General features: G+C 33.0%; 1 protein-coding gene across 8 annotated transcripts in view; it reads left to right on the top strand.

Annotated features, from left to right (window-relative positions):
* The window catches only part of LOC145276861 (centrosomal protein of 97 kDa-like), a 417,991-nt gene that overhangs the window by 113,694 nt on the left and 277,763 nt on the right, over positions 1–26,534 (top strand). For 5 of the 8 annotated variants that reach the window (XM_080128261.1, XM_080128260.1, XM_080128259.1 and 2 more), the window contains exons 5-7: positions 1,537–1,638; positions 19,867–19,980; positions 24,615–24,688. In XM_080128261.1, the coding sequence (XP_079984387.1) occupies positions 1,537–1,638; positions 19,867–19,980; positions 24,615–24,688 (290 nt within the window). The remainder of the gene's footprint in view (positions 1–1,536; positions 1,639–19,866; positions 19,981–24,614; positions 24,689–26,534) is intronic. The other 3 variants (XM_080128257.1, XM_080128258.1, XM_080128256.1) reach the window with 2 other exon arrangements.

Below are 26,534 nucleotides of genomic sequence, written 5' to 3'. Positions count from 1 at the left end.
TAAATCACAGAAGTCATTCAATTTTGAATGATATTTACTCGTCACTATTTAATCTTATCCTTAGTGACTTTGCTGGCTTATTATCGCTTTGCAACGTTCACTCTCTGAAATACTTGAAAATAAAATTTTAAATAATAACATTTTGGTCATGCTGATACAAATTTATTTAGTTTTTAAATAAGTTCATAAAGAAATGAATAGAAAGAAGAAATCAATTATAAATTACTCTCTTTTAAGAAAGATCTTAGTAATTTATTATTTTTTTTATTAAATTACTTTAATTAATTGCTATTAATATTAACAAACCTATTGTATATTTATGGCAAAAACAAGACAATATAATTACACATTATGAATATTAATTTATACTACTTAAACAATAATTATGCAAATTAGGCCTTCAAATGTCCTTGGTTCTTTTGTCTATACTATATATATATATATATATATATATATATATATATATATATATATATATATATATAGGTATGTTTCATTGACCAGCCGGGATAATTCCTGTTTGTTTATCTTGAGATCCATTTTTTTCATTTGGCAGGCCAATGTCTGAACGTTCTGTTCGAGTGTAAAAAGAAATTTGCCATAATCACAAACGTTTTTGACTTCCATGAGTCTCTTCAAATGAGTGATGAATTAAAAAATTGCATTTAAAAAGTCAATTAAAATCATTCAAAATCATCAAAAGCACATAAGCATGCCCTCCCTCTCATATTGAGTCTAATTGATGGTCAGTTTGTTTATGCGAATGATTGGGAGGTGCAGGTTACAATGTGAGACGGCTAATATATATATATATATATATATATATATATATATATATATATATATATATATATATACACATTATTTCAAAATATGTTTTATTGTTAATTTAAATAGCAGTAAGCGGTTTTAATGGTTATAAATTTATTAATTGAGATTATGACTAGATGTCTTAATACATTCATGAGTAATATGAAATTATTACAGTAAATTAAAGTTTTCCTTAATGTAGATCAATAGTTACTTGTACTTGCAACAGCATTCACCTAGAGTGGGTTGAACTGGCTTCACCAAGTAAGTTCACAATGTCACAGATCATGCTGCCGAAGCTGCGGTGATGGAGAGTCACTCGCAGTTCTAGATACAACATGTATAAATAAAAAGATTTTAACTGAAAGTATTCAATTTTATAAATAAAATATTTGTATTATTTCATTTTTGTTGCGACTATGGCAAACAATTCTTGCTAACAAACACTACTACACATAGGTTTTATGATTTGAATAAGCTTCCGAGCATTCTTTATTTCATTGAATTGACATTTTAATTACTGATGCATATCATCATATGCATGTGATATGACCTGAAGTTTATTTTTTCTTTAGATGCTTAAGGAAAAGAAAATACAAAAATAATTGTTCACAATAAGAAGTACAAAAGTATTTTCGGTTGGGTAATCATATTATTTATTTATATAATAATAAACATTTTTTTTTAACTTTTGCCCTTTTCTCAAATATTGTTATATATTTTCAGACAATTGAAAACTTGGATCAAAATGTATCACTTGAACATCTTGACCTTTCTTATAACTGTATACAAATTATTGGAAACCTTTCCCATCTTCTCAAATTAAAGGTATGTTAATTTGGAAGGATACTTTCTATATTGTTTATATATGACTCGTAAATATATCTTCTAGTTGTTGATTCATCAAAGAAAAATATTAAGCTCAGTCAAATATGAAACTTTCAATTTTCTTTTACAAAATATTTTAGCATTTCTTTTGGGTGATAAAAACTAGGAGTCTTGTGATGCCATGACACAAAAATACCATTATGTAATGAGACTAGAGTACCAGGAAAGAAGCAGGTAATATCACCCAGATATTACCAATAGGATATATATGAATCTGGGACAGCAGATTATCTATTTGGGAAAGGGAAAGGGACCAAAAACTCTTAATTCCTAGTGAAAAACTGTGGCACAGTATTTATGTTTTTAAGTTAGAGAAAAATTATGAGAGAAAGGTGTAGAGGTTATATAATAAAAATGCAAGTTTCATGAAAAAGTTGCTGTTCAGTTGCCAGATTCACTCCAGGTGTGAAGGAACAGTAGAAAAATTTGATGCATACACTGCTAAAGGTAATAGACCAGATATGTGGGGTGATGAAGAGGCATCCAAGACTTAGGATAACATGATGGTTGAATGAGAAGTATATAAAAAAATAGAAACGCTGGAGTGAGTGGAGAAAAGGATTACTGACTAAAAATACACACACACACACACACATCTGATGGCGAAGGAAAAAGTAAGAAGAGCAATATTCAATATATATCTTTAACCCTCACTGGCCAGGTTTCACTTCTACATACATATGCCTGGTAGACTTTTCTCTGGGTCAATAGTAGGAACACTCTGCTGATTAGTAATGACAGAAACACACTGAACAGGCTCCATCTACTGTTCACTGTTGCTATTACCAGCACCAATTGTATAAACAAAGTTGAAAGAGATATAAAATAAGACATGTATATGGATAAATAGAAAATGTACAGTTTCTTTACATAACAGCTATTAGATAATGTGTAATGTATCTATCATCATATTCAGTTTAATGTCCTTTTTATATGCTGGCATGTAGTGGACAGCTTTTAAAAATTGACTTTCAAACTAACCTATCTCTGGTCAGATCTTTATAGTTTCATCTTTCTCTCATGTCTATCCATTTCCTCCCATGTTTTCCTGTTAACTGACCTTGCTGTATCATCTATTCTACATCTACTAACTCAAGAACTCTCATCCAATATGGTCATAACATTGAAGTTTTTTGTTCTGCACACATCTCTCTATACTGTGGAAGAAGAAGATAAAAAATGAGAATTTATTGTTTGTACAATCAGCTATGGCTGCTGCTGCTATTCTGATATTACTTCTTCATTGGAGTCAAATCTGGGAGCCTATCTGGAGAAGGTGGGTACAGAAGTAATTTGAAGTAGAATTCAGGTAGTTTTCTCATTGTTGTTATCGACTTGTGACATGGTGCATTGTCTTTACTTTTTTGATTTTTGGCGATCTTCACCCAGAATGTAAGAGGTAAGTTTGACGTTTGATGATGTGTGATCATCTAAACTTCCTGGGTGTCTTTGCAAATCTTGAGTGGTTCTGGAGCTATTACTTTGTAGATGAACTCTCTTGAGTTGTGGTGTGCAGCATAGACAAACCAACTAAATTGGTTAGGAAGGATGATCCTGCATCGCATCCAGATTTGTATATTGGAGAAAAAATGGTGTCAGCGGAATTTGAAGTAGAAGCAATATAAGTCAAATGCTACCAGCTTTTTGAGATCCACAGCTCTCATCGACCATAAAGTAAGATTATCCGAACAAGCAGCTGACAAATCTGAACTTTTGTGCCTATCGATATCTCGGCATATAACCATAGACAGCATATTGGGCATTGTTGATTCGGACATCAATGTCCTCTTAACTCTGACCCTTAGTGACAATCATTGAGCATAGGTATTTGAAGCAATCAACCGTTTCTAGAGCTTCCCCATCGAGAAGAATAATGCCTTTTCTGAAGAGGATTTTTGTTTTTGTAGCAGTTATCTTCATACAAACCTTAGATGCCAAGTGTTGTATTTTGTCTATGGCTGATTGGAAGTTGGCAAAGTTTTCTTCAAGAATGGCTATGTCATCAGCATAGTCAAGATCAGTCAGGATAAGATTGCAGCCTATGAAAACACCAGGAAAGTCAGCAAGTGCATTGTGGGTGATCCAGTCAATGGCATAATTAAACAGTGTGGGTAAAAGAACACAACTCTTTCTAATTCCAAAGAAGATGCCAAAGAACTTTGATTCCTAGCCATAGAAGCAAATTTTTGTGCATGTGAAGCAATAATACACTTTGATGAAGTTAAGCAGCTTGAATAAAAATCCATCTACGTGCATTTTCTCCCATAATTCACCTCGTTTCACTGAGTCAAATTCCACTTCAATTTGGCAAAATCCACAAATCCATGCACTATTGGTAGCACCAGTGTTATTCAAGTGTTTTCTGTAGTGTAAAAAAATTGATCTATTGTTATGTTCAAATTGTGTAACAATTAAAAATATGGACGATATGAAATATGGTTTTCGGAAAATGATATTTTCCTTTATTTTCAACAATAACAAAATAAACAAATAAGGTTGATCACAAATATTTACAACAATAACAAAACAAACGAAAAAAGTTCGGTTAACAAAGATACAGTTATTTTGGATTACTACTATCAAATACAAAGGAAAAGACGGCTTGTTGAAACTCGAGGTCGAAAACTAGGATGAGGAAGTGGAGTGTTACGAGGGTAAGGGAGGTAGTCAAAATTAAGAACTGCTAACAGGCCAGTTTTCAAGTGGCTATTCACTCTATTAACAATGAAATTCAATGACAATAAAATTTCTTTTTGTTTTTCTTTTAAAAGTTTGGTCAATGAGAATATTTCAAAATTGTATTTATCACTAGTCCAGAGGACATTTTCTGCAACTTTCCGTGGGTTGAAGGGATGTATTTTTCTTTTTGTGTTTTGGATTCTTTCGGCTTGACTTATCTATGAATCATAAACGGGTCCAAGCTGATAACTGATCTGTTTCTCTCTCCACTTTTATTTATATGGCATCTTAACCCATTCTAGATTATTGCAGAACCCAATGGGGTTTTCTAGATACTTCTAAAACTTCTAAACTTTCTATTACTATACTCTGGTCTTTAAATTATCTTGTGAATTAAAAACTTTTGAGATTTGATCATTAGGACTGCCTAGAATATGTTAGCACACATTTTAAACGGTTTTATTGAATTTTTTATTATTATTTTATAGAAATGCTCCCACGTAACACTATGCAGTTTCTTCCAAGCCAAAAGCCGCATTAATTTGAACAGAGCCTACAGTTACATTCAAGTTGGAACATTCTCAGTAGTACGGATGTGATTACCTTTGATACTTTATCAGTGAAATTGATGCTCCTGTTATTGATGAATAGGCATCAATCATCTTTCTTGAAAAAAGGAGAACTGCATCATTCCAGTCTTGTGAGAGAGATTCAGTACTTCATATGCATCCAATGACATGATGTAACCAGAGGGCAATGGTGTCTCAATACTGCTTGAAGATTTCTGCAGGAAGGCCATCTTCTCCAGGTGCTTTGCCATTTTTCAATTTGACAATCACACTGCTTATTTCATCAATGGTGGAAGTATCTGTGCGACACTCATGCGTAGATGAAGAGATGTCAGAGTGAACATGAATCAGCGTCTGAGGCTGGTGATGGTTCAGTAAGCTTACGAAATCACCTTTCTAATACATCCTCAAGATCGCCAGTTGGGCTGAGGATAGTTTCGTTTATGGCTAAGTTGTTCCCTGTGCATGATTTTAGAAGGTTGTAGAGCTTGTGGAAGTCACCAACTGACGCCGCTCATTTCATATCATCAGCAACTGAACAGTAGATGTTGTGATCTGCCTGGGCTTAGTGAGTGATTTCTCGGCATAAGCATTTGTATTCCTCAGAGTTGCCACTGCAAGCTTTCTTTGTTTTATCCTCTAGTTCAATAATCCTACTGGAACTCCAATCTTTTAAACATCACTTGGTTGTGCCTAGTATTTCCATTGCAGCTTCACATATGTTCTGTTCAAGAGATTGCCAAATCTCCTCGGGGAATTGCTCATTTATATGGAGGTAACCCTGAAACATATTTGATAGGCTAATGTGGAATTGTTCAGATATTTTTGGCTGCTTAAGTTTTGAAATATCAAATCATGTGGGTTCCAAAGTTTGCTTTTGGGCTTTAAATTGAAGGCATAACTTTTCACAAACTATGACCTGGTCAGAGTCATTTGCATTACTGGTTTTGGTGCCTCTATAAGCATCGCAGTCAAGGACACTGGACAACCATCAGATTTTAAAAATAATGTGATCATTCTTGTTAGTGGTTGCATCATCATTTGAGTACCAAATCAGGTGTTATTTTGGATGTTGGGAGCAAGTGTTTGAGACTGCCAACCTGTTAGGGGAGGCGAACTTGATGAGGCGATTTCTATTAGTGCATTATGTATGAACCAAATAGTTATGTAGCTGGTGGAAGAATCTTTAGCACCAGTACAGGCATTCCAGTAACCAGCAATAAGAAGGAGATTGCCAACTGGAGGATATTGTAACTATAGTCCTTCGGCTAATAATCAGTCAAGAGTCAGGGTGTACATTGCGATGATAGAGATGTTGTGAGCCGTGCCTCTTAGACAAATCTGAGCCAATTGAGGAGAGATGGGCTCTCAGGAGAGTAAGGCAGTGTTGGCTTTGTCACTCAGTGCAAGGGCTACACCATGTCAACTTGAGTTATCAGTTGGGCCACTGTGATATGAGGCTTGCAAATGCAGTGACCTGAGTCAAGGATCCTAAACTCAGAGAGGCAGGCGACGTGATGGACATCCCCTCTCCATGAAAAAAGTCAGCTTTCATACTTGACATATGTACCACTGGGATGACAAGTGTGTCAACTTCTGCAGACGCTATAAAAATAGTTGTCTACAGCTGTAGCTGCATGTTCACAAAAGGAGTTACATGAGAATGTTTGATTCACAAGCGATCCACAACCACAAGTTTGCATGCTTTAAGGATAGTTTGATCCCAATAGAGTTTGATTATAGTGCCAAAGCCGTTTTTCACATCGACCAAATTTTGAAAAACTAGATGTTTTGATAGGGACACAGACAAAAAAACTTAACTGGTAGAAGTGAAAAGTATATGCATCAGTTAATAGGACAAGCCGTAATAGCAGATGTTTACATATGGTGATCATTGATAAACAGATGACGTGTGATAAACATTGACGCAATAATTAATTTTAAGAAAATGTTATAATAATAAATAATTTTTTTTTTATTCTCCCTTTTCTCTTTCCTACCTTTTTTCTTAAAAAATTCCAATTGATAATCAGTAATGTTTAATGATGAGAGCCAATTAAATCTAAAACCAAACTTTTTTTTGTTATTATTGAAGCGACACGTTCAATTTCTGTTTAAATAAGGAAAAAAACCATAACCAATTTTTTTAACAGAAAACTATACAACTTCCTTATTTTCTTTGCAAAATCAAATACACGTTAATCATTGGCAGTCACTTAGAATCTAAAAGAATGGGGGTAAGAGGATTCCTATTTGATCATTGGTTTTTTTTTTTTTAGTAAAATTCTTTGTTAATTTTTTTGTAAATTTTCATCCTATTTCTTAACTTTATTTTCAAATTGTGCTTAGCTTGACTCACTATTTGATTGTATTATGCAGCTAAACATTGATTTTGTCATGCAGTTAAACATTGATTGCATCATGTAGTTAGACATTGATTGTGTCATGCAATTAAACATTGATTGTGTCATGCAGTTGAACATTGATTGTGTCATGTAGTTAAACATTGATTGTATCATGCAGTTAAATATTGATTGTATCATGCAGTTAAATATTGATTGTATCATGCAGTTAAACATTGATTGTGTCATGCAGTTAAACATTGATTGTATCATGTAAACATTGATTGTATCATGCAGTTAAACATTGATTGTATCATGTAGTTAAATATTGATTGTGTCATGGAGTTAAATATTGATTGTATCATGTAAACTTTGATTGTATCATGTAGTTAAACATTGATTGTATCATGCAGTTAAATATTGATTGTATCATGTAAACATTGATTGTATCATGTAGTTAAACATTCATTGTATCATGCAGTTAAACATTGATTGTATCATGTAGTTAAATATTGATTGTGTCATGCAGTTAAACATTGATTGTATCATGTAAACTTTGATTGTATCATGCAGTTAAACATTGATTGTATCATGCAGTTAAACATTGATTGTATCATGTAGTTAAATATTGATTGTGTCATGGAGTTAAATATTGATTGTATCATGTAAACTTTGATTGTATCATGTAGTTAAACATTGATTGTATCATGCAGTTAAATATTGATTGTATCATGTAAACATTGATTGTATCATGTAGTTAAACATTCATTGTATCATGCAGTTAAACATTGTGTCATGCAGTTAAACATTGATTGTATCATGTAGTTAAACATTGATTGTGTCATGCAGTTAAACATTGATTGTATCATGCAGTTAAACATTGATTGTATCATACAGTTAAACATTGTGTCATGCAGTTAAACATTGATTGTATCATGTAGTTAAACATTGATTGTATCATGCAGTTAAACATTGATTGTATCATGCAGTTAAACATTGCGTCATGCAGTTAAACATTGATTGTGTCATGCAGTTAAACAATGATTGTATCATGTAAACTTTGATTGTATCATGCAGTTAAACATTGATTGTATCATGCAGTTAAACATTGATTGTATCATGTAGTTAAATATTGATTGTGTCATGGAGTTAAATATTGATTGTATCATGTAAACTGTTGTGAAGGAACATAACTGGCTATACACCGGTTACAAACTGTATATATATATTGGACTGTTTGGCAGACAGCGGCAGACAGCGGCAGACAAGCAGTCGCAGTAAGACGGATAGTCTTACGTGTTGATTATCAGACTTTCTTCCCCATACTTGTTACTATGTACTTCTATTTACCTTAGGCGAGCAGCCTTACGTTTCTGTATTATAAATAAACCCCATTACACATACCACTCGGTGTAACTCACGTTTGTCTTTATTTCCTAAGTATTTAGGAATATAACAATGGCGACGAAAGGATGTTCTTTCTCTTAATAGAGATAAATTACCGTACCAAGGACTGTGTACAATGCAAGGATTTTTTGTTTTACGAAAAAAACAAACTACACAAGGATTTTTGACCACGTGCGTCAATGAATTTAAAAATTTTTCCTACCTAAAGTAGCGAAAAGTACGGATTTTTCTTCGTAAAGAACTCACAAGAAATTATAGAAACATGTTCAAGGTAAAGTGGAATTTATATTTATTTTGACAAGTAAAAAAAAAAAAAAAAAAATGGTCGCAAGTTGAATTCGAAACTACACTAAAGGATTACGAGTTTCGAAAGAAAAAATATAAATACAACGACTATTGTACCATTTTATGCCACGTGGGAACGGCAGCCATATATTTTTTTTTTTTTTGGAAAATTAATTGTTTGTTATTGCCTTTATATAAATAATTGGAACTATTTGTCGTGGGAAGTAAGAAATATTTTGTGTATGAACTTACGTTGTTGAAAAAAAAAAAAAAAAAAAAAGAATTATTTTACAAAGCCTGTTGAATTACTATGGATGAACTTTGTTGAAACGTGTTGTGTCTGCATATTGCTACTAATTTACGATATACGTAAATTTACGATTTTTCTTTGGAATTATTGTGTAGAATTCGAAAAGACATTTTTGTACTAGAAGCTAACATGGAACAATTAGCAGAGTTAACTAAGGCTCTAGCCCTTAGCATCCAGGAACAGACAAAAATGACTCAACAATTTTTAGCGCAACAACAACAACAACAACAAATTCAACAACAACAGCTACAGCAACAGCTGCAACAACAACAAGAAAGAACACAAAAAACTTTAGAGGCACAACAAGAACAAACAAACATACTACAACGACAAATGTCGACACAGCAAAAGAATTTAGAAAAGCTAATTCTAACGTCGACCGGGAAGAAGACTAATTTTTCTGCCGAGGGTATTTCAAATTCACTAACGGAATTTCGTTACTCCCCGGATACTGGTGTTACTTTCCCTGCATACTACAGAAGATATGAAACAATTTTTACGAAAAGATGTTTAGACTGGACCGATGAGGAAAAAGTTACCCTGCTACTACAAAAACTGGGTACTGATGAAAACACCAAGTATGCAAATCTAATTCTACCAAAAAAACCGGAGGAGGTTTCGTTCGAGGAAACAATTAGTACCTTGTCGAAAATATTTGATAAAAGGGATAGCCTATTTCACTCTAGATACAAATGTTTGAACATTCAGAAGGCAGAAGCTGAAGACTATCTAGAATATGCTTGCACTGTGAACTGTTTATGCGAATCATTTGAATTGAATGAAAATTCCGCAGACCAATTTAAATGTTTAATCTTTGTACAAGGTCTCACAGCACCAAGGGACAAAGATATACGTTCACGGATCCTAACAATTATGGAGGCGGATCCTAACATAACATTGCAAAAAGTCACTGAAGAGTGTCAACGTCTGATTAACATAAAGAAAGACAACACTCGCATTGAAGAGAAAAATATTTTTAAGGTGCAGCAAGTAAAAAGGCAAGGGACCACAAGAAAGTCCAGGTTCCAAGAACACAGGATCCTTAAAGGATACAAAGACCCAAAGCTAAAGTGTAAATGTTGTGGTAGTTTAAGACACAACAATAAGACCTGCTGGTTTAGGAACAAAATATGTTATGAATGTGGTCTCAGAGGTCACAAGGGAACATACTGTGCCCAGAAGAAAAGACAAGGGACCGATAATGTAAATACGCTTCGCATGAATAAAGAAAAAAGCTGCGAAAGACGGAAATATGTTGATGTTCGGATAAATGGACATCTGGTTACATTGCTTCTGGATAGCGGTGCAGATATTAGTATTATAAATGAAGATATATGGAAAAGGATAGGTCGACCTGAATTAACGAAAACCAGAAAGACGGCGAGAAGTGTGTGCGGCAAAAGATTAGAGTTCAAGGGAGAATTAAAATGCAAAGTGACATTCGCTAACCAGACTCATAAATCCAAAGTGTACGTCGTACCAGGAAAGAATACATGCCTGTTTGGGGTAGATTGGATTGTCCTGTTTAATTTATGGGAGAAACCCATAAATTCGTTTTGTAACGTTTTAACTGCAGAAAAAGCAAACCAAAGGGAAGACTTCCTGAAGGATTTGAAAACTGAATTTCCCAATGTTTTTGCCGAAGGACTAGGACTCTGTATTAAGACAGAGGCAAAATTTGAATTAAAGAAAAATGCCACTCCAGTATTCAAACCTAAAAGGAATGTGCCTTTTTCAGCGATGGACGCAATCGAAAAAGAGTTGGATAGACTTCAACAACTGGAAGTCATTGAAAAAGTTAACCACACAGATTGGGCAAGTCCAACCGTGTATGTAAAGAAAAAAAATAACAGAATAAGGGTCTGTGGAGATTTTTCAACGGGTTTAAATGACTGTCTATTGGACCATAATTATCCCCTTCCGTCCGCAGAAGATCTGTTCTCTAAGCTTAACGGAGGAAAAATTTTTTCTAAGATAGACCTCTCAGATGCTTACTTGCAAATTAAGATCAGCGATGAATGCTCCAGATACTTAGGCATAAATACTCATAAGGGCATTTTTAAGCTAAAGAGGCTTCCTTTTGGATTAAAGGTTGCTCCTGCTATTTTCCAGCAAATTATGGACACGATGCTGGCAGGGTTGGAATTTTCAATGGCCTACCTTGACGATATCCTAATTAAAAGTGAAAATTTGCAAGATCATAAGAAGCATGTAAAAGAAGTATTCAAAAGAATACAGGAATTTGGTTTTAAATTGAGCCCAGAAAAATGCGATTTTTTTATGAAAAAAATTAAATATCTAGGTCAAATAATCGACAAAGAGGGTCGAAGACCGGATCCACAAAGGACTGAAGCAATTGAAAAGATGCCTGCTCCAGATTCAGTGACAAAATTAAAATCGTTTTTGGGATTAGTTCAATACTATGCAATTTACATCCCTAACATACATAATTTAAGAGCTCCTCTTAACGAGTTACTGAAAAAGGGTGTTAAATGGAACTGGAATAAGGAATGTGAATCTGCTTTCCAAAATATCAAAAGATGTCTACTGTCAGACTTAGCATTGGCACATTTCAATCCAGAAAAGGAACTAATACTAGCAACGGACGCCAGTGATTACGGTGTTGGCGCTGTATTACTTCACAAGTATGAGGATGGTAGGACAAAAGCTATCGCCCATGCTTCAAGAACGTTGGTTGCAGCGGAGAAAAATTACAGCCAAATTGAAAAAGAGGCGCTGTCGATAATATTTGGAATTACAAAGTACAATCGATTTCTCCATGGACGATCTTTTATTTTGCAAACCGACCATAAACCCCTACTTACCATATTTGGATCAAAGAAAGGCATTCCCACACATACTGCGAATCGATTACAGCGATGGGCTGTAACCCTCTTAAACTATCAGTTTAAGATGGAACATGTATCCTCAAAAAAGTTAGGACACGCAGATGCATTATCACGGTTGATCCCTAAAAGAAGCGAAAGTTTCGAAGAAACGGTAATTGCTGCGCTTAAAGACGAAAGTGAATGTACAAGTTCAATGTGTAATATGATACGTGAACTTCCGGTAACTTTCGAAAAAATAAAAAAAGAGGCAGTAAATGACATTTTCATTAAGAAAATGAAAAATCAATTGGGATGGATAAAAAAAAATAAAAAGGTAGATCAAACAACGCCTTTTTCCATCTGTGAAGATGTGCTCATGTATGGTGAGAGGATCGTAATTCCACTAACGTTACAGAGGAAAATTCTGAAGGAATTTCATACAGGTCATCCGGGCATTTCGAGAATGAAATCCCTTATGAGAGGATATGTGTACTGGCCTGGTATGGACAAGGAAGTTGAAAAATGTGTCAAGACATGCAGAGGATGTCAATTAGCAGCTCGAGATCCTCCAGTAAAAACGACGCCATGGCCAAAGACGGACCTACCCTGGTCACGTCTGCATATTGATTATGCGGGACCTATAAATGGTTATTTTTACTTGATTATTGTAGATTCTTTTTCAAAATGGCCAGAAATATTTAAGTTTAGACATCCAACAGCAAAAAACACTGTGAGTGCGCTTAATGAAATTTTTAGCCGTTTTGGAGTGCCAAAAACCTTAGTGAGCGATAATGGAACAGCATTTACTGCTCATGAATTCAAAGAATTCTGTGACTCACTAAATATTCTACATATGACAACACCTGTGTACCATCCACGATCGAATGGGTTGGCCGAAAAATTTGTAGATACGTTTAAAAGGGCACTTAAGAAAAATCTTACTACGGACACAGACGAACAATGTATTCAAACATTTTTAGCAATTTACAGGGTGACACCAAATCCTAATAATAATGTCAATTCTTCCCCGGCTGAGCTAATGTTTGCAAGAAAGATAAGATCTGTCTTCGATAGGCTGCTACCAGAGAAAAAGAAAGTTTTCAAAAAAGAAAACCTTAATACCAAGTGCTTCTCCCCAGGTGAAAATGTATATTTCAAAAATTTTCAAAATGGACGAAATCAGTGGGTTGAAGGTATTATCAAAAAAAGGATTGGGAGCATGGTCTATACCATCCAAGGATTAAGTTTTGTCTGCAAAAGACACAGAAATCAAATACGTCCCAGACTGTCTCCAAATGTGGAAGAGACACCAATGGAAACATTGTGCGATATTTTTGATATACCAAAACCAGCGTGTGTACCGCAAACAATGAATATTTCGCCTGAACCGACCATACGGGCTGGACAGAAACCTTTACCCCGGGTAACGCTGACCAGAAGGAAAAGCGCAAGAAAGAGAAAAGTTACCAGGAGATTAAGCCCTGACCCTAAAAGGAAGAGGTATTTAAGCTAAAATCAGGAAGATTTCAGCTTCAGGGGGAGGTGTTGTGAAGGAACATAACTGGCTATACACCGGTTACAAACTGTATATATATATTGGACTGTTTGGCAGACAGCGGCAGACAAGCAGTCGCAGTAAGACGGATAGTCTTACGTGTTGATTATCAGACTTTCTTCCCCATACTTGTTACTATGTACTTCTATTTACCTTAGGCGAGCAGCCTTACGTTTCTGTATTATAAATAAACCCCATTACACATACCACTCGGTGTAACTCACGTTTGTCTTTATTTCCTAAGTATTTAGGAATATAACATAAACTTTGATTGTATCATGTAGTTAAACATTGATTGTATCATGCAGTTAAATATTGATTGTATCATGTAGTTTAACATTCATTGTATCATGCAGTTAAACATTGTGTCATGCAGTTAAACATTGATTGTATCATGTAGTTAAACATTGATTGTGTCATGCAGTTAAACATTGATTGTATCATGCAGTTAAACATTGATTGTATCATGCAGTTAAACATTGTGTCATGTAGTTAAACATTGATTGTATCATGCAGTTAAACATTGATTGTATCATGCAGTTAAACATTGTGTCATGCAGTTAAACATTGATTGTATCATGTAGTTAAACATTGATTGTATCATGCAGTTAAACATTGATTGTATCATGTAGTTAAACATTGATTGTGTCATGCAGTTAAACATTGATTGTATCATGTAGTTAAACATTGATTGTATCATGCAGTTAAACATTGATTATATCATGCAGTTAAACATTGATTGTGTCATGTAGTTAAACATTGATTATATCATGCAGTTAAACATTGATTGTATCATGCAGTTAAACATTGTGTCATGCAGTTAAACATTGATTGTATCATGTAGTTAAACATTGATTGTATCATGCAGTTAAACATTGATTGTATCATGCAGTTAAACATTGTGTCATGCAGTTAAACATTGATTGTATCATGTAGTTAAACATTGATTGTATCATGCAGTTAAACGTTGATTGTATCATGTAGTTAAACATTGATTGTGTCATGCAGTTAAACATTGATTATATCATGCAGTTAAACATTGATTGTGTCATGCAGTTAAACATTGATTGTATCATGTAGTTAAACATTGATTGTATCATGCAGTTAAACATTGATTGTATCATGTAGTTAAACATTGATTGTGTCATGCAGTTAAACATTGTGTCATGCAGTTAAACATTGATTGTATCATGCAGTTAAACATTGATTGTGTCATGCAGTTAAACATTGATTGTATCATGCAGTTAAACATTGATTGTATCATGCAGTTAAACATTGTGTCATGCAGTTAAACATTGATTGTATCATGCAGTTAAACATTGATTGTGTCATGCAGTTAAACATTCATTGTGTAATACAGTTAAACATTGATTGTGTCATGCACTTAAAAATTAATTGTATCATGCAGTTAAACATTGCTTGTATCATGCAGTTAAATATTGATTGTATCATGCAGTTAAACTTTGATTGTATCATTCAGTTTAATATTGATTGTATAATTAAGTTAAACTTTGATTGTATCATGTAGTTAAACATTCATTGTGTCATGCAGTTAAACATTGATTGGGTCATTCAGTTAAACTTTGATTGTGTCATGCAGTTAAACATTGATTGGCTCATGCAGTTACACATTGATTGTGTCATTCAGTTAAACTTTGATTGTGTCATGCAGTTAAACATTTATTGTATCACGCAGTTAAACATTGATTGTGTCATGCAGTTAAACGTTGATTGTCTCATGCAGTTAAACATTGATTGTGTCATGTAGTTAAACTTTGATTGTATCATGCAGTTAAACATTGATTGTATCATTTAATTAAACTTTGATTGTATCAAGCAGCTAAACATTGATTGTATCATGCAGTTAAACATTGATTGTATCATGCAGTTTAACATTGATTGTATCATGCAGTTAAACATTGATTGTATCATGCAGCTAAAGTTTGATTGTATCATGCAGCTAAACTTTGATTGTAGAATGCAGTTAAACATTGATTGTATCATGCTGTTAAACTTTGATTGTATCATGCAGTTAAACTTCAGAGCAGATTCAGAGCAGTTTATAATCTGTTACACCAACAGCAAATTGATTCATGTTGTTCTGCACATTTTGCAATTGATTGTGACAAAAGTTCTCAATCTGCTCAACTGGTGTTTGACCTTATTGAGGAATTTCTTGGCTTCATAAGGTGTTATTTTCATGAATGTTGTGCAAACTGTCAGATTCCTTGCTATAGTCTCTTTCACACCTCTCCTGTAAGCTCCAGCTCATATCTCATGGCCTTAAAAGTATTCATGGAGTACAGCTTTTTTTTTTTTTTTTTTACAAGGTAGTCACCACTTATCAAGGCCCAGAAGCCACTCGGGGATAAGGGTTATTGTGTGTACAGTACGTTAGTTTTGGAGATCTGATAAAGTGTCATACTTAAGAAGGCAGTTTATCAGGAATTTGTTCACATTGGACTTGAAGACATCCAGATTGTAGTCAGGTGGGAAACAGGCAACCGGAACAGAGTTCCACAGGTGTGCACTTGTTCATGGAATCTACATTTTGATTTTGGCACAGATAAGGAGTGGAGAAAATTTTTGACAGTGATTTCAGCTAGGCGGGTGTTTATCGTTAAAGATTGGCAAGGCTGGACCAGAGATTGGAGTTCAGATGTGCACCTGCCATGGTAGTAACGATAAAACAAAGACAGGCTCACACCGTTTCTCCTGTGGGAGAGAGGTTGCAGGGAAGAGAAAAGGGCATCACCCACTAGGTCATGAAGCCTATTTTGTACTCTGTCAAGACAAAATAGGCTATTTTTAGCAGCTCCTGCCCAGATGTGGCAGCAGTACTCCATCCTTGGACGTACTTGGCTTTTATAGAGATAGAGAATTGCATCAGCGGTGAGATATCTTCTGGAGCGGTAGAAGGATCCTACCATTTTTCCAGCGATCTTGGCAACTGACTTGATGTATGTATTCCATTCCAGGTCAGGGGTAAAGGTCAAGCCCAGAAGCTTATCAAAACATGGAGCCTCCCCTAGACGAGAGACACCCATATCAATTGATGCCAGATGGGGATCAGAGCGTTGATGATGTAAAGATAGGAGCTTGATTTTAGATGCATTAAAAGTAACCAGCCACCTCCTCCCCCACTGTACCACGCGCTCAAGATCAGAGGAGAGAGAATCTGAGAGACCTTTGTCATTTACGGCCTTTGATGTATTACTATAGATATTCATGTCATCAGCATAGATGTCAACGAATGATTTAAGTATGTGTTTTGGGAGATCATTGATGTATATCAGGAAGAGAGTTGGGCCTAGGATGGACCCCTGAGCTAAGATTTTCAAATTTTTTAATCCAGTTCAAATCATCATAACGCTTTTCCAATATTCTGCTGCTTTCCAGTCATCCATGATCTCCAGCTCTCAAACTTATCAATTATACATATTAGGTTGGTGCAAAAATAATGTCGTTTTTTGACATTCATCTTCAAAACATCATAACTCCTTTAATAATAAACTTTATTAATCGAAATAAGAGCCATTAGAATCAAGACATTTTCGCCAACGACAGACAAGTTTATTCATCCAATTAGCATAGAAATCTGAAGTTCTGAAAATGTTAAAGTCATTGAACGCCGATTCAGTATCATCTCGGCTTTTGAAGCATTTTTCGCACAGGAATTTGTCGAAATGCTTGAAAAAGTGATAATCGGTAGGCAAGAGGTCCGGTGAATTTGGCGGATGAGGCAGAGTCTCATAGCCCGATTTGTTCAGCTTCAGCAGGGTCAGTTGAGCAACATGCAGGAGAGCGTTGTCATGGAGGAGAATTGGTCCCTTCATATTGACAAATCTTGGGCATATACGTTAGAGGTGCATTTCATCAATTCTGCCATAATCGTTTCCGGATTCCAGAAGCTGTGATGAATGAAACCGGCTGCAGACCACCAAACAGTCATCTAACCTTTTTTGGTGAAATTTTGGCTTTGTGAAGTGTTGTGGAGCTTCTGCATCCAACCACTGTGCCAAATGTCACCAGTTGTCGTAGAGGATCGACTTCTCATCACACGTCACAATTCGCTTGAGAAATGGGTTGTTTTTGTTGTGCAGAAGGAGTATAGAAGCATCTCAAAACAACGATTATTTTTGATTATCGTTCAATTCATGCAGCCCCCATCTATCCAACTTTTTTGACTTCCCTATTTGCTTTAAATGGCGAACGACTTGAGTGATTGACCTTGAGTTCAACAGCAACTTCTCATGGTTTTACGAGGATTGGCTTCAATTAAGGCTTTCAAATGTTCATTATCAACCACAGTCGGCCGGCCATGACCATCTTCATCTTCAAGGCTCTCATCACTATTGCAAAATTTCTTGAACCACCGTTGTGCCACACATTCGTTAGTGGTTCCAGGGCTAAATGCATCACTGATATCACAAGCCATCTTGGCAGCTTTTCAGCCTAGTTTGAACTGGAACAAGAAAATCGTGCAGATTTGAATTTTGTCCATGCTGTCGAAAAGCCTGCAAAAAAATGAATGAAGAAATTGAGAATGGTAACGAATAACACAATTTGATAGAGCAAAAAACGCGCTTCCAAATGACATATAACATGGCTATTGATATATCAATGAATTAATTCAGAAATCATGTATAAATGTAATATGTGAGAAAACGATATTGTTTTTGCACCAACCTAATACTTTCATGTAGGACTAAAGCTGGATTAGAAAGTCGCCTATGTGCACACGGACACATAATGCTTAACTGAAGATGCACTGTCCACCAAGCTGTTGTCTCCTTTGATGTCTCCTGCACAGAGAATCTGCGGAAGAAATTCTGTAAGAGGAAAATCAGGGAAGCCTCAACAGCCGTACCTGATGTGACTTTTGACTGCAGCCTCTGCGGCAAAACCTTCTTGTTCCGCATTGAGCTCATCAGCCACAAGCGTGCCTGCAGTCAATGTGGACAGCCCTCTTCATAGGATCATTGTTCGCAAAGTCAAGCCAAGATATATCAATGAATTAATTCAGAAATCATATATAAAAGTAACATATGTCAAAAAATTATTTTGTTTTTGCACCAACCTAATATAAACAACTATACGTTGCACTTTGTTGTTATTAAGTCAAATGGTTCTGAATACGAAAAAAAAATGTTAACTTCATCTCAAGCAACTTGTAAATATTAATGCAAATGTGTTAATTGTTTAAATAAACTGATATTTGCTAACAAGATAAAAATAATTTTAACAATTGAAATAAACTGTTATTCTTTCTCCGAAAAAGTAGAAATAGACAACAATTTTTATTTTTAAAAACAGGGTAGAAACAAGAAATATGTTCCAATTAAAATAGAATATCTTTCCTCTTTTTCTTTTTCCTTCTCTCTTTCTTTTTCCTTCTCTCTTTCTTTTAGACTTGAGTTATTCGTATGGTTGGATTTACATTAGTGCTAGATTTTCATAAACAGCAACTTTAATTTATAAGTTGAAAAAATATATATATGTATTATTGTTTCAGAGTGATAATTTCTTTTGATGTTAATTTGGAAACCCAAACATCACACTATGATATCAGTTTTCATTGTCTACCATTATTGAATGTTTTTATGGAAATCGCTCTAGACAAGTCATGAAGCCACTTGCTGTATGGAGTTAAAAAAATATTACTTAAAGGTCAAAAGCTATAAATCTTAGATGGATAGATTCTGACCTAGAAATCAGTAATTCCTCCCCCTTTGTCAGAAACATCACTCAAGGAATGTAAGGACTAAAGGAGAAAATAAGGGAAGTGAGAATTACAAGGCTGCCGAAAGTTAACTCAATGTCCATTTTCTACTCTTCTTAAGTGTAATATAGGGTTCAGCGGGGGAAGCAAGAGTTCTTCGATTTTCCCCGGCAAGCCAAGAGTCACATTAATAAAGGATAAAAATGAAAATATCAAAGTTTACAGAAAAACTGAAATTGGTTGATTCATCTTGATTTATCTTAATTCAAATTGAATGCAATTTAAATGCTAACTAAACCCTCCATTCGTTTCTTACTAACTCCATTTTGCTTATTATGTACTTCTTTTAGGTATTTTTTCTCACAATAAACTAATTTTTTTTCTCATGAAGCTTGTATAGAATAAAACACATGAAAATAATTTTTTCTTCTCATTAATTGTATTTTACTTGCTTTTTCCTTTTTCTTTCAGTCTTTGTTATTGCATGGAAATTTGATTTCGTCTTTGAAAAGTAAAGTCTCTTATTTCCCAGTTAATTTATCAACATTATCATTTGCAGAAAATGAAATTATTGACATCAAACAGGTAATATTTTAAATGAAGTAAATAAAATTTCAATTCAACCTTTTTATATTTTTTTCTATATTGATAATAGATGAAGGTACTTAACACTATCCAATATTAATTTTACCCAAATGCTAATTAGCATACAAAATGATTTTGTTTTGTGAATATTCAAGTAAATTTCAGTCTTTTATATAAAACAGATCGCCGAATTTTTAGTTTTTTAGTTTTTTATTCTTAGAAATTAAGAGAGTTTTTAAAAATTCCAGAACTGCATCTGTCTAACTATTTCTCTTGAATATCTTAATGATTAAAACGAGTATTTGCTAGATATTTGTAGCTTGCTTAAGTGGAAAAAGAAAATTATTATCCACAATTTACCTGGAGATGAAAAAGTGCTTCACTGACTTGCTCCTATTTTTGGGTGAATTTCTCTCTACTTTTAGTTAAAAGAGAAAAAAAAACAAATTGTTTCAATCTTAATTTATCTTAGTCTCTAATAATTTTATATTTAATTTGATATAATTATTTTTAATTCGATATAATTTAATTTTTATTTGATATGAATCAAGGAACAAAAAGAAAACCATAAATTGTGATGGTGAATTTCCTTTTTTTATCCTAATAAGATTTTACTGGTGAATTTTTTTCTATATTAATAAAATGGAAATGATTTTTCCTTTGAAACTTTTGACATTATAGGAAAATAAAAAAACACTTTCTATGTACAACACTCACCACTTACAGTTACTATGAAAGCATATTCCTAGCCCACAATACATATATTTTGTCTCTATTTAATAATTCTTATTTTTTTTATTCTAGTGGGCATACTCTCAAATACGTAATCCAAGAGAGTAGCAAAGGGTTTTCACCCTAATGCAATTCACTCCTCTTCTGTAATCCAAAATTACCACTTACATTGGTTAACTTCTTTGCATGTAGCCGAATTATTATTTGATTTTCTACATATTACTATTTGCTACATAATGAATTAAGTTCATTTAACAAATGCTCCCTTCTTAATCATTTGATAGAATGACAGAATAGGACAAAGCTATCAGTTCACAATACTTGCACACTTTTCAGAATAAGAGATCATAAAAATGAACAGCTCAACTTGCACTAATATGGGCAACTTCACTTATTAAAAACACAGACACAATATATGTTACTTATAAATATAATGATATTTGCTTAACTTCCTCATAAAATTAAACAAAGAATACATTTTCTTTACCAATAAGTGCAAAATAGACTGCAAATGAATTCTCACATTAAATTGTAGATCGTTGACAGATTTCAATCCAAATTTATTAGTTTTTTATTCTTTCATTAACGTGTCCTGTAGAATACAGACTGTGCTATTTTTTAAATTACATTTTTCAAGTTAAATTCGATTCTGACAAAATCTTTTGTATATTAAGTTGTTGGATTTACACAACATCTACTCTTCACAAGTTAAGAATGGCTTTCTCAATGATAACATTATTATTTCAGGTACATATTCACTATCATTACCTTCTGTGTACAAAATATTCATGTATTTGATAAAAAAGCAAATGACATTAAAAAGACATTGGATTAATTTGTTTATATAGAATAGTTATACAACATTCACCCTCCACATCTTAAGAATAGGTTTCTAAATTATATTGTTATTATTTCAGCACGGTATGTATTCATCATGATTACCTTCTGTTTTCTTTGTTCATGATTACCTTCTGTTTTCTAAGAAAGAAAACAAATGAAATCAAAGACTCTTGATAAATGTTGGATTCCCATCCAATTATATTATACATAAATCTTTTCAAATATTTAGTCTTGCTTCAAACCAAAAAGAATACTTTTATACTTTTTTTATTCCTCAAATAAATTGTTATAACACTTTCTGTCTTACACTACCGGATTTATATCAAATATTCTTTTGGAACATTAAACATTATAATTTTGAACAGAATAAAATAAAAGTAGGTGTTTCTACAGAATTTGAATCTCCCCACATCGACTATTTTCAAACTAAACCTAAACTTAAATTGCAATTAGTTTACAATTAGAGTTAAAAATAATATTCTGGATCAAATTCTGTAAAAGTAGCATGTTTCGATTATAATTTTAAACTGTGTGTAGATACATGTGGTACCAGTAAAAAAAATAATTTCAATTAAATTAAAATAATAATGAAATAACCACTCACAATTCCAGGGAAAAATCGGACTCTCCCTTCTTTATATTTTATTTTAAAATATTTTTAATGTTTCAAATGATTATTTGTTAAAAAGCAAGTTTTAGATAAACAGTGTTACAATGAGTTATTTGAAAGAATATAGTATTAATTAATACTATTTTTGACAACATCATGGGTCACTAACAATTAAAACTAAATTGTAGTTGAATTTTCAAGATTTTAACAAGTAAATTGATTTAAAAAACTTCCAATTTTATTTCAAATTTCAATTTTTTTTTTTTCACAAAATAGTTGATTTTTTTTTTCAACTATTGGCCAATTTATTTACAAAGACACTAACATGCATTATAATGAATTTAATCTTGTGATTGTATTTTAACTTACTACTTTTTATTAATATTATAATTGAGAAAAAATAACCATGTTCTTAGAAGAAACACTTTGAAAAATTGATTTTATTTGCTTTAAACTATAGTAAATCTTTTTGGGAGTGGGAGGAGAACAACTCTTATTTAAAACTATATTTCTACAAGAACAGATCTAAAATCTATTTTCAAACAATATTTATTTCATAATTGCACAATTTTCATACCTTGGCAAAACTGCCTTTTTCCCTGATGTGCAATTTTCTGAGCACCACCGGAACCCAAATGTTCCTGATGAATATCACAATTTTTTTTAGTACAATTACTACAGTCTAAAATGATTTCTTATTTGCGGAAAGAGTATGAAAAATGAACAACCAATGTTTACAGCATTTTCCAATACTGCTTTGTTAATATTTTTCATTGTCTTTTTTTACGGAAATTTGTGTGCCAGCATTTTCATTTTTACTGAGCAAATTTCTCTTTTAAGTGCTTCTATTTACACATGCATATGAAGTACTATTTCAGGTTTTCAAAATTTATTTTATATAGTAGGAAAACTCATTTTCTAAATTACTGACCACAAGATACCTCGAAAACACACTATAGAATTTACTCCTATATGTAGCACAATATGATCTAATATAAATTAATATTATCATCCAAATTTTGGTACCATTCAGAAAAAGCCTAAAAGAAACTGCTAATAATTTAAAAAAATGCGAGACTAAAATCATGTTTACATTATCGATGACTTAAAACAATGTTCTTATGTAATGGGCACTTTTAATGTGTTTTATAAATCCACCAAAAATCAACTAAGGTTCAGATTTTCACAAAATTGTTAATATTTATTGAATTTTGGATTAATTTATATGTAAAATACAGTTTTCAAAAAATATCTCAGCTGAATTTTTTTTTTTTATGCCTGATAACTAGGGCTATGATAACAGCATATTCTTTTAATTGTTTTGACTCTCAAATGTGTATCCATTAATATCTTAAATGCTTTTATATAGGGTGATGTGGTTCTCAGTCGATTAAGTGTCTAACTGTGTCGGATATATATTCGAGAGTCAAAACTATGAAAAGAATATTCTGTTCTCATAGCCTTACTGATATCATCTATATTTCATTTTATGCAGTCCAAATATTGCAATCCTTTGAAATTTAACATCATATATGCTGAGCTTAAATTTAATTTTTATGTTTACCATGAATTCCTATATAAAAAGTGCAAATAAATTCAATATTATGTTTTGAAAACAAAATCTCATTTAATTGCAACAAAAAAAAACATTCTAGAAACTAATTAATCTCAAAAATGTTCAGTTTGAACCAAAATATAATATTAACAGTTACTTAGTTATATTTTATTTTGTTAATTTCTTTATAATTTTCTATCTTATGCTTTATTTTTCTTCATATGTGTACATCAACTCATAGTTCGATCTACTGAAGAGATAAACGTATATTTCAAGAAATTACCTTTTTGTACATGTCATTTTTGTTGGTAGTTGTGAAGAATCAATGTGGATTCACTAATTCTGATATCATGTGATAGGAATTAAGTGAAAGTATGTGCTTTTAATGCTTCTCTGAGAGAGTATGAAGTCTTGTTGTGTCTATGTCTGGAGTGACGTCAGTAAAGAACTTTTACAAAATTCATAAAATAATATTCATTGTTTATCACTATCGTAAATTTATTAAATATATTAGTGTTAAAGATATTTTAAAATGTAAAACCTTTAAATATTCATATTATTCGGAATATCTATCGCAAGACAGTATTTATAATGCTGGAACACTCTTGGATTCTTTAATAACTGCAATATGTTCAAATATTTTAATGCAATATTGTTTAAAATATTATTATGGGAAAAATAGTGTGAAAATATAACTCACATTATTATTTTGGAAACTGATGAGTGTTAATTTTTTTGTTAATCACACATAGAATTTTAAAATGGTTGAGATTTGTTTTACATTTTCACAATCAACATTGAATTTTCTATATCATATTGAAACTTGTGTGCATGTCATTAGATTCTTTGTGAAAATTGATAGTAAATAAAACTAAAACTCATTTTTTTTTTTTTCAGATATCACAACTATCATTCCTTTCTCATTTAGAACAATTATCTGTGATGGGAAATCCTTGTGCCAGAAACATGAAATATCCTTTGATTTAGACATTTTCATTATAAGTTTTAAATTATGTTGAATTGTGAGTGCTGCATAGTTCTGGTACCAAAATATGTTCCGTAACAGGTAAATTTACAGGTGGAACATTTCTTGGAACACAAGAATATCAGAAACAATTGAGGTATGAAAATAGCAGTAGCACACAACAGTAAAATACAAGAAACAATTGCCAAGGGAGACAAAAATATCAGTATCAATGATGGCATGGAATAAAAGAATAAAATAGACATCAACATGACTAAACATCTAAAACATTTTGTCATTTCACAACATTTTTTCCAGTATTTATTATATTGTCAATGATTGGCTAGCAAAACACCTCATTTGCATAACCAGTGAGATGCTTCATTTGCATAACCAGTGATGTGATGATTACTTCAATATTTTTTTATATCCAAGTATTCTTAGACTCATACTGACTTTGTTCATTTTTGGAAAGTCAGTATCCCTCTACACTACAGACAAAACATAAGGCAACAACATTTCACTTGAGATGAGTGGTTACTTACGCCACAAGTAGTGGGCAATTCATTTTGTTTATCAGTGTCACTGCATTCATTTTAATTAGGATATGACCTCTTCTAAAGTGGTATTACTATCAATTTCCAAATGCAATTTTAAAATGACTGTAAAAAAAGTTTACTTGAGATTTTTTTTATTCAGTTTTTGTTTTTAATTAAATAATAATTTAGCATGTTTGGATATCTCTGACAAGATACCTCTGAAGTAGGTTGGAGGTTAAATCGGCTGAAACATTGAGAATAAAACTAAAACATGAGTGGAGCCATGCAATCAAGTCGCGAGTCAGCCATGCTCAGTTATAAAAAAGTTCTAACAGTTATAGCATGTAGCCTCGCTCATACTGTATAACTGTTCTAACACATCGATTATAAAAGTTCCAGTAAATCTGGAGACTGTGATGTATGAATACAGTATCACTGTACGTACCATTATCCATAAAAGTTCCTCACTCAACAGGCTGATATGTCGTTATTCATGGCCCAATGTGTTGATATGACACTATTCTCGACAACAGGATAAAGAGAAAGAAAAGCAAAGCAAAACAAAAATGATGCTCACTCACTCCTGTCAGTAGTGACATATGTAAAATTGATGACATGTGCTGTTATTTTGATTTTTCAAATATACATATTTAAAAATAATATCGATTGCACTGTTCAGGTTGGTAAAACAAAACAACAATAGATAACCAAAACAAAAATTAGCCAAAAGAAAGAGAAACAGAATATATTTATCAATGTTTTCGCTCCACAAGATTAATGACAGATGCTAATGTTTTCTCTCAGTCTTGTTTTTTCTCTTTCCTCTGCTATTCATATTCACATCAATAGCAGTCATTACTGTTAAAGAGATGAAGAGAGGGGTTTTGTTTGCACCCATACATTATTAAGAAATCGAGTTTTAATTTAGTCTTTTCTTTGTTTTTCTGGGGTTTCTATCAGCTAGATCGACACATCCAAGCTTTCTTATGTTCTTTTTGCAATGTCAGTAGAATATTTTGCTGCTGCAAGCTAGTTACGATGATTTCTGTCCTGGGTTTCTGAGTTGCTATTTGTCTGAAAGGTTTCACAAATCTCCGAAATATCTTGAAAATTCTTTCATCTGTACATCTGTAGGGAGACTGATCTGCTTTATGCTTGAAAGCCTTAATGGCAACTGCACTCAATTGTCACTCAACTGACTGACCAAACTCTCTCTGTCTTACTGTCTGACTGACGAAAGACAACTATACAGTGCAATTTATACTAAGGTTAATGGTCAGTTGGTGAGATACGATTTCCTTTCATCACCAATCA

This window comes from Euprymna scolopes, chromosome 5 (assembly GCF_053919585.1).
Source record: "Euprymna scolopes isolate OS-2025 chromosome 5, ASM5391958v1, whole genome shotgun sequence".
NCBI classification, from domain to species: domain Eukaryota; kingdom Metazoa; phylum Mollusca; class Cephalopoda; order Sepiida; family Sepiolidae; genus Euprymna; species Euprymna scolopes.
Note: the sequence above shows the minus strand (reverse complement) of the source record. Positions and strands in the feature narration are given on the sequence as shown.